The following is a 13,887-nucleotide window of genomic DNA, read 5'->3' as shown; positions in this document are numbered from 1 at the left end:
TAATGACCAAATAACACTATGATAACAATTTTAACTTTGTATTTCCGTAATTTTTCGTGCGTTCTCTCGTCATAATATAAATAAATTGCGTATTATGTGATTAATCTCACGAATGCCGTGTATAACATCGCGCATATTCCATTGCTCGTAATTAATATAATCTCATGTAGATGTTATTTAATATATTCTCTATTTTTTTGACATTATTTTAATATTAAAAATAATTCATATTTAATGTGATCGTCGCATAAATTTTTGTTGAAACTTTACTATTAACACGATTTATAAAATCTTTTGCGAACTTTTATATTTGCATGTAAAAATATACTATATTATCTGTAAATATTTTCATATCAGAGCTGCAAAAATTGGAATCGGACAATTTACTAATGGAAGTTCATTCTGAAACGCTAGACGAAAAGCTCGAAAAATTACGAAGTATTTTTTCGATGTCTTGTTCACCGTGCTTAGATGATCCAAAGATTCTTGCTTTGATAGATCCCAGTATCAAATTTCCCTCGAACGAGTTACTCGACGATGTTTGTTCCTTTCTTTTCAGTAAAATTTATTTTCCAATTAAAATTTTCATTTTGCGAATGTATTATATACTCTTGATAAATCATTAAATATATTTAAAAAATTAAGTTTTATTAAGATAATTTATTATGCAGATACTTGATATTGTTCCACACGAAGGCACTCTTTTACCATACTCTTCGCAATATGTGCGCTTTATCTTTTACGGTCACCAGCCTATGCAAATCAAAGTCGTTGCGCTTTGTGAAATTCTTCGAGGACCTACCGAGTTAGTTAATGTATTTGCCAGTGCCGATATCATTGAATATTCTGTTGATAGACAGATCATCGACTTCGGTCAACAGGTGAGTCGTTTTTAATTTTAATATCGTCGTTTGTAACTTTTTTTATATTAATAATATGTTATATTCTATTATTAGTTTTAATTATATATTTTATTTTGAGATTATTGCATAACGTTTTCAATAATTTAATTAATCTTTAATATATATTTCAGTTAACAAATAATTGATATTTTTTTCGACATTTCTTGATATTTTCATGATACAATATTTTTCATTTTTTTAGTTCACAATTTAAATTAAAACTTCACTAATTACGAGAAATAGTATATGATTATATATATATATATATATATGTACACACACACACACACACACACACACACACACACACACACACACACACACACACACACACACACACACATATATAAGATTAATTTATGTTTAATTAAAGTTACCAAGTTTTATATTAAAATTTTATATATTTAATTCAATATATTATTCGTGATTATAGTTTAATATTGAATTTGTAATGTAATAATATTCAGTCCATTGATTCATATTATAGTTATTCGGTGAACTGTGTCGGTCGAGTTTCACTTTGGAAAATCATAGCATAATATTCCTGGACTATAAGATAAATAAGAGGAATTTAATATCCATCACAGGAAAGGTCGGCTGTACAATCGATGCATTAACAGTCAAACCGAGTAAAGGATCTATAGATCCTCTATCATCAATAAAAATTGAGATAGAATTTCGACCGATACTGCTTGGCGTTTTTGAAATAGAATTTGAATTGCATGTGTGTATATTATACAGAATATTCTAATGAAACTTTATAAATTTCAATTTTTATCATTGTGTCATTATTATTATTTAGGTGGCTCATTTGGATCCACTCATAATTATCGCGAAAGGTGTCACAAGTTATTCCCAAATTTATCTTTACACCTCACGTGAAGTTTTTAAGCAACATTCTGTAAAATTTGGATATTGGGCAATCCAATTACTAACTCTAGATTACATTGCAATGGTAAATTTTTTGGTTTAGTATAAAAATAAAAAAATAAATTATTTTAATATTTTGTTTTGCAGAAAAAACAAGAAATAAAAACGCAATGTAGCGATATGAATAATGAGTCAAAAAATCAAGTGCCTGAATGGGATGAACGAATTTTATTAAGTAAATCTGGCATTATTACATCCTTGATTATGATAAAATAATAAAACGTATAATTGAGTATAAAATCGGTTCAATTAATAAAAATATCTTAATTATTACTAATTATTTTAAAGCTGACAGGTGGGATTTGATTTCATATGATGAAATATTTCCTACTATTATCGACATTGAGATGGCAATTGATAGATTTCTGGCAATTCGATTTATCGAAGAGAATACTTCTACTTTGATAAATTATTCCATCTCAAAGAAGGCTGTTATTCCTTTTCTTTATACGCCTGAATATATCATAGGTATATTTACGAAAAATATCAATCTCGTAAATTAATTTTCCTAAATTAATGCATTATAGTTAATTACTTCCAAATTAATTACTATTTGATCTATAGATAATTACAAGATAAAATTAGCAATGCTCGGAATAATTAATGATATAACAAATATTTTCAGACATGGGTTATGTTATAATCAATCTTAAAACATGTTACTCGATAACAATTATTAATTACGGGCCTTGGAATGTGGAAGTTGCAATAAAAAAATTAGCAAAAAAGCAACTTGAGCATTCCGGCATTTTCGTGCAATTTGAAAAAGCTATGTTAATAGTTGGAAAAACTACGTCTTTGACTATTACATGGCAGCCAACATCGGCAAAATATACTGAAAGAAGCACAAAAGAACAGCATTCAATTTATTTAGAAGTAAAATTAATTTTATTTCGCTATTTAAATAAAAGTTGAACGCAACTAAGTTATAATACTTTTTCTACAGCGTGTTTTAACAATAATTTAATAATAAAAAAGTAATATTAAACATAAAATATTAAATAAATATTTATAATATTATATTTAAATAATTAAGTATTATACTAATTTAATTTAAAAATTTATTGTTTTTAGGTATTTCGTGGTTCTACAATTCCCGTAATTATAAAAGGCATCATTACTTATCCATTCGTGACTGTTAACACGAAATTATTAGATTTTCAAAGTGTCATCGTGGGAGAATGTTTGATGATGAGCGTTTTAGTGACGAACGAGTAATATATCGTTTTTAAACATATTTAAAGCTTTATCAGAAGACAGTTACATATTTTGACTTTTAGAGGTTTCGTTGATTGTTGCTGGGAAGCAAAAATATTCACTCGTAAGAAACAAGAAGACTGTCCATTTCAGCTAAACTACAAATCTGATTTTCTTTTATCTGGTCATTCAGAAATCATCAATATTTATTTTAAACCACATAAAACGGTATTATAATACAAATATATATATATATATATATATATATATTAGCATGATATAAACACAAGCAAATCCTTCATTATTATTTCATCAGTGTCGTGTCGAAGCTAGTCTAAAAATCACTGTCAAAATGGGATTGGAAACGCAAACAGTAACATTACTTGGCGGCGGAATCGAGCATAAACTGCGAATCAGCGATCTTAATATTAACTTTCCTCCCATCGTACTTTTTACTGAAGTACAGGAGAAAATATTTACGATTGAAAATACTTGCAATTATCCCGTGGAATTTTTCTGGCATCATCTCGATAGGTAATCAATGTTGAGCACAAACATAAATTAAACATTAACAGATTATAAGCAAAAGCAAAGTAAAGAAAAATAATAGAAAAGAGATTCTTTGTATTTAAGGAAATTGTCATAAATAGAAATATCTATTTTTGTTATTTTGTGGTTAATATGAAAACAAAAGTGATAGATGAAATGACGTGGAAGGTACTTTATGGAATAAATCGACGCATTGTGCAGTCTTTTTCTAGAAGAGGAACGACTTGCCGAAGCACTAACTTGCTACTATGGAATTAAAGAAATTCTATTACCGTCTCGAAAACCCGGGGAGAGAGTGCCGTCGCTTTTAATGGAATTCTATAATAGTCTCATGAGTGAGATGGCGTACGCTCTGTCAGCGGAAACAATCGAAGAAAAAAATATCATCGCGTCGAATGGTATATATTGTCTTTGAAAAAATATCTTCTTTTTTGAAGATTATTATCTTGTAACTACAAAACTGTAACTACAAAATGAAAAAGAATTTAGAGATTAATTATTTTATTTTTTAAAGAAGCAATATTTATTTGAAAAAAATTTTATATAAATTTAAATTATGACGCAATGCATACTAATATTTGAATAGATAACAACGAATTATCAGAATACAAGACTAGAGTACAAGGAACAAAGAAGTCATCTAATACATCAAGATCATCTGTCCAGCATTCACCAACTCGACAAAAGTCGAAGATAAATCTGCAAAAGGGGTCCAACATCGATAAATTGTAACAGAAAAATCTACTAGTTATTCATCTTCTATAGCTAATATAAAAAAAGATTGTCCACCAATGTTAGTTTTCAGCGAATTGGACTTTCCTCGTGAACCGCCTATATTGCCAACAAGTGATCCTGAAGAGCTTCAGAATCTACTCCTCTGTGAATTATTTTATCATAAAAAAATTATTACGATATAATTTTTATTTAATTTTATTTGATAAAATAATTATTATAGCTTTTGCTTTTTTTAAGGTTATATAGAAACTTTACGTAAAGATCCTAATTTCTATGAAAGAATAAAGGATCCTGTAAAAAATTTATTCGATAGTCTTGAAACGAAGACAATTTCACAACTTGAGATAATGGATCCTTCACAACCAGTCAAAAAAATCTGCATTATTTTTCACGGTGCACCATTCACTGGTAATTTTGCACATGAAGATATACGCAAATAATATTTACCAAATTGCTCTATTATAACTACAAAATTTAGAATATCAAGAAACTGCGTGCAGAAGTGCTACAGTATTGCAAGTACCATTATTAAATATAGACAAAGTTATCATCGAAGGGATCGCACTCGGCAATAATTGGTCTTCCATTAAATTACGACAGATTATCGACGAAGCTTATCAGGAACATTTATTAGCGCTCAAAAAACATAAGTAATTACAAAAAATTATTAAAAAAATTAAATAAACAAATTAATCAGTCTTTGTTTAAAAGAAGATTTTCATTTTCTTAATAAAAATATAAATGAGAAAAAATTTTTAAGTATTTCACATCAACATATTTTGGAACTAGATTATTAGCAAAAAAGAAAATCGACATCGATATGGAACATGAACAAAAAATAATCGCGAACGAAGAATCACCTAAACAAACAAAATCATTAAAAGCAACAAAATTTGAATCAGAAACAATGACAGAAATCGATAAACATACTGAGAATGACACTCGGGAATTAATTATTTCATTTGAATCCGAATTTGCGAAGATCCCAAGAGAAGAGGATTTAAAATTTTTAGATCCTGTGAGTCTTTACGAATATAAGATCGAAACTATTTTATTATTGCAGAAAATTCCTGTACATTACACGGCGACAATTGGATCGAAGATCAGTGAAAAAAATCAGAATAATACTTTCCTCGGAATTGAAATTGACATGTTCATCGAAATTCTTCAAGAAAGGTAACATGTGACATACAAATATTTTAAATAATATAAAATTGCATCTCAATTTATATATTATATTTAAGCAAATGCAGCATACATCAAAATAAATTTGAAATATATGTGTGTATGTATGTATGTGTAAAAAATATTCCTATACATTTAATTAATTATATGATATTTCTTATTAATTGTAGATTGTATTTTTTATTAATTAAATCTTCCTTTTTAAATATTATATAATTTCCTGCATATTTCAAAGTCTTTTTTAATCTTCTTGTGTATCTTTTGCTATTGTTATAAATAGATTATCGTCATCAGATTTCAAGAGCGGTTTTATTCTGCAAACTTTAAACAATATCTTCTTTGCAAGTGATGTTATCACGCTAGTCGCATTATTGAATATAGTTGGATACGTAGAATATTTATTGTTTGTAACTTTTCTGAATTCGATGGATAATTATATTCGGAAAATAGAAGAATTGCAGGAATTAAAAGGTAGATTACAATATATTAGATTAAGTTATAAAAATTATTAAATTCTTATATTGATTATCTAAATAGCACAAAAATTAGCGGAGGAAATTGCTAAGAAAATTCAAGAAATTGATGAAATGTCATTATCTGAGTATGAACTACTTGCGGAAGATGAGAAGAAATTCTATTTGGAATCAACTTTACCAAGAAAAAAACAAGAAGCGTTACAAAGGCGAATGCAATTTATACAACGGATGACAGAACTGAGAAAAAGAAAAGTATCGACTTCGCGATTTAACTTTAGAAAAATATAAATTGTCGGATTTCTCTATTTTCTTTGAAATTAGAGTGTAGAATATATTATATATAACTAATAAAGATTTCTGTATTTTATTTTTTATCATCAATAATAATGTCGTAATTCTATATTTAATATTAATATTAATATTAATTTAATTATATTCATGTAATGCTCAAATTTCTCATCGACAATGTATATTTTACAGATATTATCTCAGCAAATATCTAACATGAGCATTGTCAAAAATAAAAAAATAAATAAGAGAATAAAAGATGGAAAAACTAACAGTCTAGAGGAAAGATCTCAAACTTCTAAAATACTTGTCAATAAAAAAGAAATTCGGGATCTCAAAGAGCCACAACATAGAGATAATTCTAAACCAAGTAAACCAAGTAAAATAATAAAATAATTAAGTTATACAAGAAATGACAGTAAATTTAGTTTTTGAACAAAAAAATTATAAAATTTAACTTAATTTGCATTATATGACATTTAGGATCGAAAGAAGAAATATCGAAAGAATTAGAAAATATTACTAATGCTATGAATGATTATTATAACAGTCTTTCGGCCATAGAAAACATCATCAAGAATTGGGATCCTTTTAAAAAAGCAAATATCTGAAAATATTCTACAAAACTTTAATTATTATATATATCTCTTAAAATGTTTAAAAATTATTATATAAAATTATTTCTCTATCTATTTGAAGGATGCTCTGTTTACGGCGAAAAACAAAATTTTGAAAACTGATAAGTCAAAAGATAAGAATTCTGATATTAATAAAGAGGTAAAATATATAATCTTAGTTTTAATTTATTACAACTAATAAATTTTTATGAAAATTTTACTAAAGAATATTGCAATTTATACTTCATATAATAACATTTTCTGTTTTATATTATCCATACGGAATAATTCCAAAATGTTCTCATACTTATATATATATATATATATATATATATATATATATATATATATATATATTATAATAATTATTTTATTTTAAATATGAAAACATTTAATATATATAAGATGTCCCAGAATCATTATACCATCCGCTAATGACAGATTATTGAGATCATTTTAGAGATGATTTCTCTCATATTAGTGAAAATATTGAGACATCGATAATTCTCAAGCAATTTAAAAGAAAGGACTTTTGCAAATTACATTAATATTACTTTACTAAATTAATATTATTTTATGGGGAGAAAAAGAGAAAGAGAGAGAGGGATAAAAGATTACTAAAATTATATTCTTTAGTTAATTTCAATAGAGTTTACTTTAATAGAAATTTAATTTAAAACTTGATTACAAAGATAAACGATGCCAAAAATTACAAAAAATAATGATATTCTTGACATTTTTGCTGAGAAAAAATCGTCTCCAAATATGATCTCAGAAACCTGCTATTAGCAGATGGTACAGTGAGATATTCTGTATAATATTTATACATTTTAATTATTTTTACAGACTTATACGAATAAACATATGAATGAATATATTCATATCTGGTATGTAAAAGCCACAGATCCATGGGATCGAGTGATATATGATGTAGTAGTTAATCAAATGAGCGAAAATAGCTTGGCTAAGGAAGCTCTTCGTAAGTGATTATTTTTTTAAACAATTTTGTATCACATAAAAATTATTAAATAATAATATTTTATGTTAGCTCTTGAAATTGCCTCAAAACTGGAGCTTGAGCCGAAAAAATATTATATTCTTAAACCACGAAACATAAGAAAACGGGACATTAAAAGTAATGGCAAGTATATTGTTAATGTAATTTATGATAACTGTCCGTATGTAATATGTTTATTATATGTATATAAAAAAAAGTATTAATCATAGTTTTATGTTATTAATTAGGAGCTTATCAAATTGTCTCGTTATCCACAATGCCTGACTCCATAATGAGCAGTTCTTCACATGTTAACTTAATTAATAAACAAAAAAATAATGCAGAGAATTCAAAACGCAAAAAACGTGTCGACAAAACTGAAGAACCATCATCGACATCATTAAATACATCGATAATAGAAAATAAAGATGCATTTAGTATAAATGCAATTTTCGAAGTAATGCTAAAATCACAATGGATTTTGCAACCCAATGAAATTCAGAAATTCAAAATACGATATCAACCTGAAGAAATAGGAACTCATCAACAAACATACGCATTATCTATCGTCGATGGCAATGATATCACTTATGATATTAATATCTATGGCATCGCAGATGTTCCACGATTGGATATGAATCCTAACACTATTTTTTCAAAGGTATAACAATGTTTTTTTAGATATGCAGATGTGTAAAAATACAATTATTATTAATTAAGCTTACTATTAAATGATCATAAATTACGTAAATCTTTATTGAAATATAGCGAGTTAATAGATTTTTTTTTTAAATTTTATAAAAGTAATAAAAGATGTTTTTTTTTAGGTTCAAGAAACAAAAATAAACAACATAATTGACCCCACATATTTTCTTGATACTGATACTTATGACTTTGGATCCTTGTTGGTGTTTCGAAAAGATAAAAGGTTCGATCTAATAATGTTAATATATTTAATGATATTAAATTATTAACGAAATAAATTATGACTAATTTGTAAACAGCGTTCATCGCCGTGAAGCGGAATTAAAGTTCTGCAATATATCTAAAGTCGATGCGATAGTGTCCTTCTTTTTGGAAGAAAATAGTTCAGATATTTTTATTATGGAATCAGAGAAACTTTATATTCAGGTGTATTATTGTCTAATATTTTATTTTGTAATATGTTTGATCTCTTTTATAATTTAATATACATAACAAGATATATAACAAAATATAACATATATAACAACATATCGAGATATTTTTTTTTATTTAATTTGTAGGCTGGACAGTGTGGGTTGCTAAAAATATCTGCAGGTGTTACGAAACTCGATTCATTTACTGATAAGTTGCACATATGTATTGAGAATAATCCGCATATTGATACAATCGAAGTAATTATAAAAAATATATATGCCTTTCACAATTTAAACATATCAGAAAAACTATTATTCTAAAAATTATTTTTATATTTAAAAAATATGAAAATTATATTTAAATAAAAAAGTATTATTTTATTGTTTAAAATATCCAATATTATCAAGAAATATATAATCTTCCAGCTTCGATGTAATGGCTCGAAATTGGATATTGAACTTGACGGCAAACAATTGTTCTTTAATCAAGTACTCTTATATAGAAAAAGTTGTCTTGTTTGTTTTATCCGTAATAGATCTCCGGTTGAGATTTTCTGGTATTTGGATCCTAATGAATTCTTAGATCCTCAAATATCATTTACACCGATCAAAGGAATTGCTAAACCTCAAAGTGATCAAAAGATCGAATTTTGTTATCACGCAAGCAAAGTAAAAAATTTAATTAAACTTTTATTAAATTATATTAGTTAAATTATATCATTGTTATAAATTATATTATTGTTAATCATATATTAGTATTATTATCCATTATTACAAAAATTAGTTGTTAAATAATTTTAATATTTGAATCTTATTCATTCAAATATATATAAATTTTATAAAAATTATTTTAATATGCAAAAATAAATCTTAGAAAAGTGATTTTCTTTTTCTCTTTTTCGAATATTTTTAAGTTGAAGACATATCAAATTTTCTTTTCAAAATATGTATTTTGCTTTAGATTGGAGCGACCGAAAATAGCTTAACTTTCAATGCCTTTTTTCACGAAAATGATGTGGAATCTATTTTTGTGGAAACTGTTACTTTATCTGGCGAAACATACGATGTTGCTATCGACATTAATCATGCAAATCCAATTGATTTAAAGTGCGTAAAGGTTGGCTTCCCTACGAGTGCAAATTTTACAATAACTAATCGGGGACATTACGAGGTTAAATATATGTAAGTAGAAAAATATATTTAGCAAACTTATAAATTCATACCAAAATACTTAAAATTTGTTAATTAATATAACGTTATCAATATTTGCGTAAAAAAGAAAATGTTATAATTCTTTTTCAATATTAAATTCATAATATTAATATGCGTGCTCTTAATTAAATTAATAATTATGATCAGTATTCTTTTGGAAGAGCAAAACAAATTAGCTAAGATCGCATCAGGTTTATCTTTAAAATTGAAAGAAGATATTGAAATTAGTCCTATTACCGATTTCATTCAACCAAAAAAAGAGATTACAGTACAGGTATATTTTTCAAAATACAAATTTCTCTATATTTATATATAAGGAAGAATTAAAATGAAGTTGTTATATTGATATACTTGTTTATTAATTTTTATATAATTGTATATTTAAAAAATAAAATCATATTAAACAATTATGAACGAATTTAGCGTAATTTTATCAATTTAGCTAAAAAACAATAAAATAAAAGAGAGATACAAGTTTTAAAATTAAACTGAAATATAATGTTCAATCGCAGATAACATTTCTACCAAAGAATGAAATTACTCTAAAAGAATGTCCGATATTTCGATGTCGCCTTTTCGATATGAATAAAGAGACTGCTGTGATTGCAGAATTTCCTCTGATAGTCTCCTTAATTGCATATTATACTAGGTGAAACATTTTATCTGAATCTAATTAATTTTTAAACATTTAAAGGCAATTGTGCTGATTATATTTTTCTAAATATAGATTTCGTGTTTATCCTTATCCGGAGATAAATTTTGCTTCTCTTAGTATATGTACTAAAAAAACAATATATCTTAATGTGGAAAATACTGGAGAGTTTTTACTTTATTATTTTATTGAAATAGCACCTATCAAGCATCCATCTATTGTCTACATGACAGAAACTAAATTGGAAGAGATGATAAAAAATGATAATGATAAAACGACAGATATGTCAACGAAAAGAGATAAATTACGAATTGATAAGTAAATTTTTAAAAATCCTAATTTAAAACTTTTAATTTTAAACTCCTTTTTTAATTTGATAATTTTATATATTTATTAAAAAACGTACCAATTAATTATTTATTGCAAATAAAATAATTTTATATTTATGTTATTTAATTAAATTTAATTAAAAATTTTAAGAATAAAAGTATATGTTTTAATAGAATAAAAATAATGAAAACACTCGTTTCGATATGCAAATATTTAATTATTCTTACAGGAAAACCCCCGAACCTAAGACTATGTTAAAAATTGGTCCTTTTACTATAACGAAAACCGAAGGGAGCATTCAGCCAGGAGAAATCGATACTATAACAATCGAATGTTATCCAGAATGTGTAGGTTCACAAGAAGAAAAAATAATGATTCTCGTGCCTGATAGTACTCCCGAAAATAGAAATGGCAAATTAATAAAACTATCCGTTAATTCCTGCATACCTAGTGTCGATTTGCAAAATCTTGATGCTATGTTCCACGAAAATCACATTGTTGACTGTATTGAAGATTTTATTTGCCTAAAAGAGGTATCTAATTTTTTTTAATAGTTTATCTCATATCCAAAATTAAAATAAAGAGATTATTTTTATTGTATGTTATATGTAGATCGGAGCACACACCGTATTCGTTCGACAAGAGAAATGTCTCTATTTTCGTCACGTCAGTGTATCACGTGCTCACACGACATATTTTGTACTCTATAATCGAAACGTGATACCCGCCGATGTAGAATTAATCTTACTCGCAGAATCATTTATACCAAAAACTGTAAAACCCGACATTTTTGTATTGACACCTGAAAGAGAACATATTCCGCCGATGAGTCATAAAAGATTTGCAATTTCATTTAATCCGACGTTTATGGAGGTAATATCTATGTTGTATAAATTTAAATATCAAAAATAACACTCCATAAGTTTTAAAATAAAAAATTAATATTTTAAAATATAAATGTTAGTATAAATATATTGAATTTATAATAGAAATACACTAATTATGAATAATTAATAAAAATCATATTAGAAAGAGTTATGCTATAAATATTAAAAATAATATAAAATTAAATTCTTTCGATACATATATAACATTTTTTAAATTATTATTTAAATTCTTTAAATTATATATATATATATATATATATATATATATAAATTTTTAAATTATTATATGTATTTATGAAATGTATATATGAACTTTAGAATATTTTTCACATATTTTTAATAAGAGATTTCTACGATAATATTCAATGTTAAATATAATTATTATTCATCATCTTTTTATTTTAGCTCTTTTATATTTAGCGTTATATTTATAATCACAGACATGTTATGCAGTCTTTGAGATCGCAGTCGAACTTCCACCGCACTTAAGGGATGAAAAGTTTTTTGTAAAATTAGTAGGACAAGCTTGTGTACCACAAGTGACAATCGTAGAACCACCGAGTGGAAAACGAGAACGAATCGTTCTAAACTTTGGCCGTACGCTTGTAAATAATTCTAATGAAAAAAAATTCACTTTTGAAAATGTCGGTGTGATTCCAGCTAAAGTGATTGTCGAGATTTATGAGCATTCAAATTTTCTTTTTACTCTCAGTTCTTGTGACAGTACAAAAAACTATTTGTCAAGTTGGGACTATGAAACCAATAGTTAGTATTTTAAGAGAGAAATCATTTGCAAATTTTATGAGAAATTAAGCTAAAAAAAAATCACAAACATGTAATTAAACAAATTATATTTCTATATATATAATTATATTTCTATATATATAATTATATTTCTATATTTCTATCTTTTATATCTTATATATTTTATATTATTTTATAATCAAAATTATTAAAAACTGTTGTTAAATTCTTTTTAAAATCTTTCTCTAAAAGTCTTTCAATAAAAAGTAATTTTTGAAAAATGTGAAATAATTATTTTAATATTTTTAATTTATTAAATCTTTCATAAATTTTTTTAAAAATCTAGTTTCTAAAAAAATAAAAAAATATATACACAATATGACAAATATATTTTAATAATACAAAAATGAAGTAATAAATAACTTTTACGTAAAGTGTACAAATTATTAAATTGCAGTATCAAATGATCGATGCATTGTAGTTCATTTAATGCCCGGAAAAAAGATTTCATTCAAAGTAAAGTTTATGCCGCGAGAAATTGGCAAGTATGAAGGTCAAGTGCGACTATTCATCACCGATAATCCCTACGAAAATCTAATAATTGATTTAAAGGGCGAAGCATACATAGAATCAATTGTATTAGAAGGACTAGAGCTCACAAATATAAAATTTGATTTTAATGAAAGGCAGGAATCTAACATCAAGTCGCGAAGATCGTCAAAGCCAAACAGTACAGTAGGAGGTAAAAGTTTTGCAAAAACAATATATATGTATATAAGAGAACGATTATAGAAAATATTATAATTTTATTTTATACTTCGTGTAATTTAATTTTTTAATAAATTTTCATCAAAAATATTTATAATTAAAAATATTTATATTAATTATAATATTTATTAATAATTTATCAGTTTATTATTTTCAGTTATTCCTATACGTTTAATTTTACATAAGATTTTTATTTATTACATCGTAACTTTATCAAATATTTATTAAAATTTACGGTACTTTTTATTAATCTCATTTTTCAATTCTTTTCCAAGTGCTATTTTTCATTGCATATTTTTG

At 25.5% G+C, this 13,887-nt stretch overlaps 1 protein-coding gene across 1 annotated transcript in view; it reads left to right on the top strand.

Annotated features, from left to right (window-relative positions):
- Nucleotides 1-13,887, top strand: part of LOC145973072 (hydrocephalus-inducing protein-like) — a 35,296-nt gene that overhangs the window by 9,637 nt on the left and 11,772 nt on the right. The window contains exons 23-58 of the mRNA XM_083102235.1: nt 358-539; nt 672-881; nt 1,390-1,626; nt 1,705-1,857; nt 1,920-2,007; nt 2,121-2,300; nt 2,458-2,708; nt 2,907-3,046; nt 3,113-3,257; nt 3,346-3,563; nt 3,780-3,976; nt 4,165-4,306; nt 4,384-4,457; nt 4,551-4,721; nt 4,792-4,963; nt 5,103-5,489; nt 5,779-5,969; nt 6,036-6,226; nt 6,455-6,641; nt 6,746-6,861; nt 6,962-7,039; nt 7,726-7,858; nt 7,928-8,020; nt 8,125-8,537; nt 8,704-8,804; nt 8,881-9,007; nt 9,142-9,252; nt 9,421-9,663; nt 9,956-10,176; nt 10,354-10,480; nt 10,719-10,855; nt 10,934-11,176; nt 11,418-11,721; nt 11,801-12,061; nt 12,516-12,840; nt 13,277-13,561. Coding sequence (XP_082958361.1) covers nt 358-539; nt 672-881; nt 1,390-1,626; nt 1,705-1,857; nt 1,920-2,007; nt 2,121-2,300; nt 2,458-2,708; nt 2,907-3,046; nt 3,113-3,257; nt 3,346-3,563; nt 3,780-3,976; nt 4,165-4,306; nt 4,384-4,457; nt 4,551-4,721; nt 4,792-4,963; nt 5,103-5,489; nt 5,779-5,969; nt 6,036-6,226; nt 6,455-6,641; nt 6,746-6,861; nt 6,962-7,039; nt 7,726-7,858; nt 7,928-8,020; nt 8,125-8,537; nt 8,704-8,804; nt 8,881-9,007; nt 9,142-9,252; nt 9,421-9,663; nt 9,956-10,176; nt 10,354-10,480; nt 10,719-10,855; nt 10,934-11,176; nt 11,418-11,721; nt 11,801-12,061; nt 12,516-12,840; nt 13,277-13,561 — 6,834 coding nt within the window. The remainder of the gene's footprint in view (nt 1-357; nt 540-671; nt 882-1,389; nt 1,627-1,704; nt 1,858-1,919; nt 2,008-2,120; nt 2,301-2,457; nt 2,709-2,906; nt 3,047-3,112; nt 3,258-3,345; nt 3,564-3,779; nt 3,977-4,164; nt 4,307-4,383; nt 4,458-4,550; nt 4,722-4,791; nt 4,964-5,102; nt 5,490-5,778; nt 5,970-6,035; nt 6,227-6,454; nt 6,642-6,745; nt 6,862-6,961; nt 7,040-7,725; nt 7,859-7,927; nt 8,021-8,124; nt 8,538-8,703; nt 8,805-8,880; nt 9,008-9,141; nt 9,253-9,420; nt 9,664-9,955; nt 10,177-10,353; nt 10,481-10,718; nt 10,856-10,933; nt 11,177-11,417; nt 11,722-11,800; nt 12,062-12,515; nt 12,841-13,276; nt 13,562-13,887) is intronic.

Source organism: Camponotus vicinus, unplaced genomic scaffold, assembly GCF_025532165.1.
Source record: "Camponotus vicinus isolate PSW18456_S1 unplaced genomic scaffold, iyCamVici1.0 SCAF_6, whole genome shotgun sequence".
NCBI lineage: Eukaryota > Metazoa > Arthropoda > Insecta > Hymenoptera > Formicidae > Camponotus > Camponotus vicinus.
Note: the sequence above shows the minus strand (reverse complement) of the source record. Positions and strands in the feature narration are given on the sequence as shown.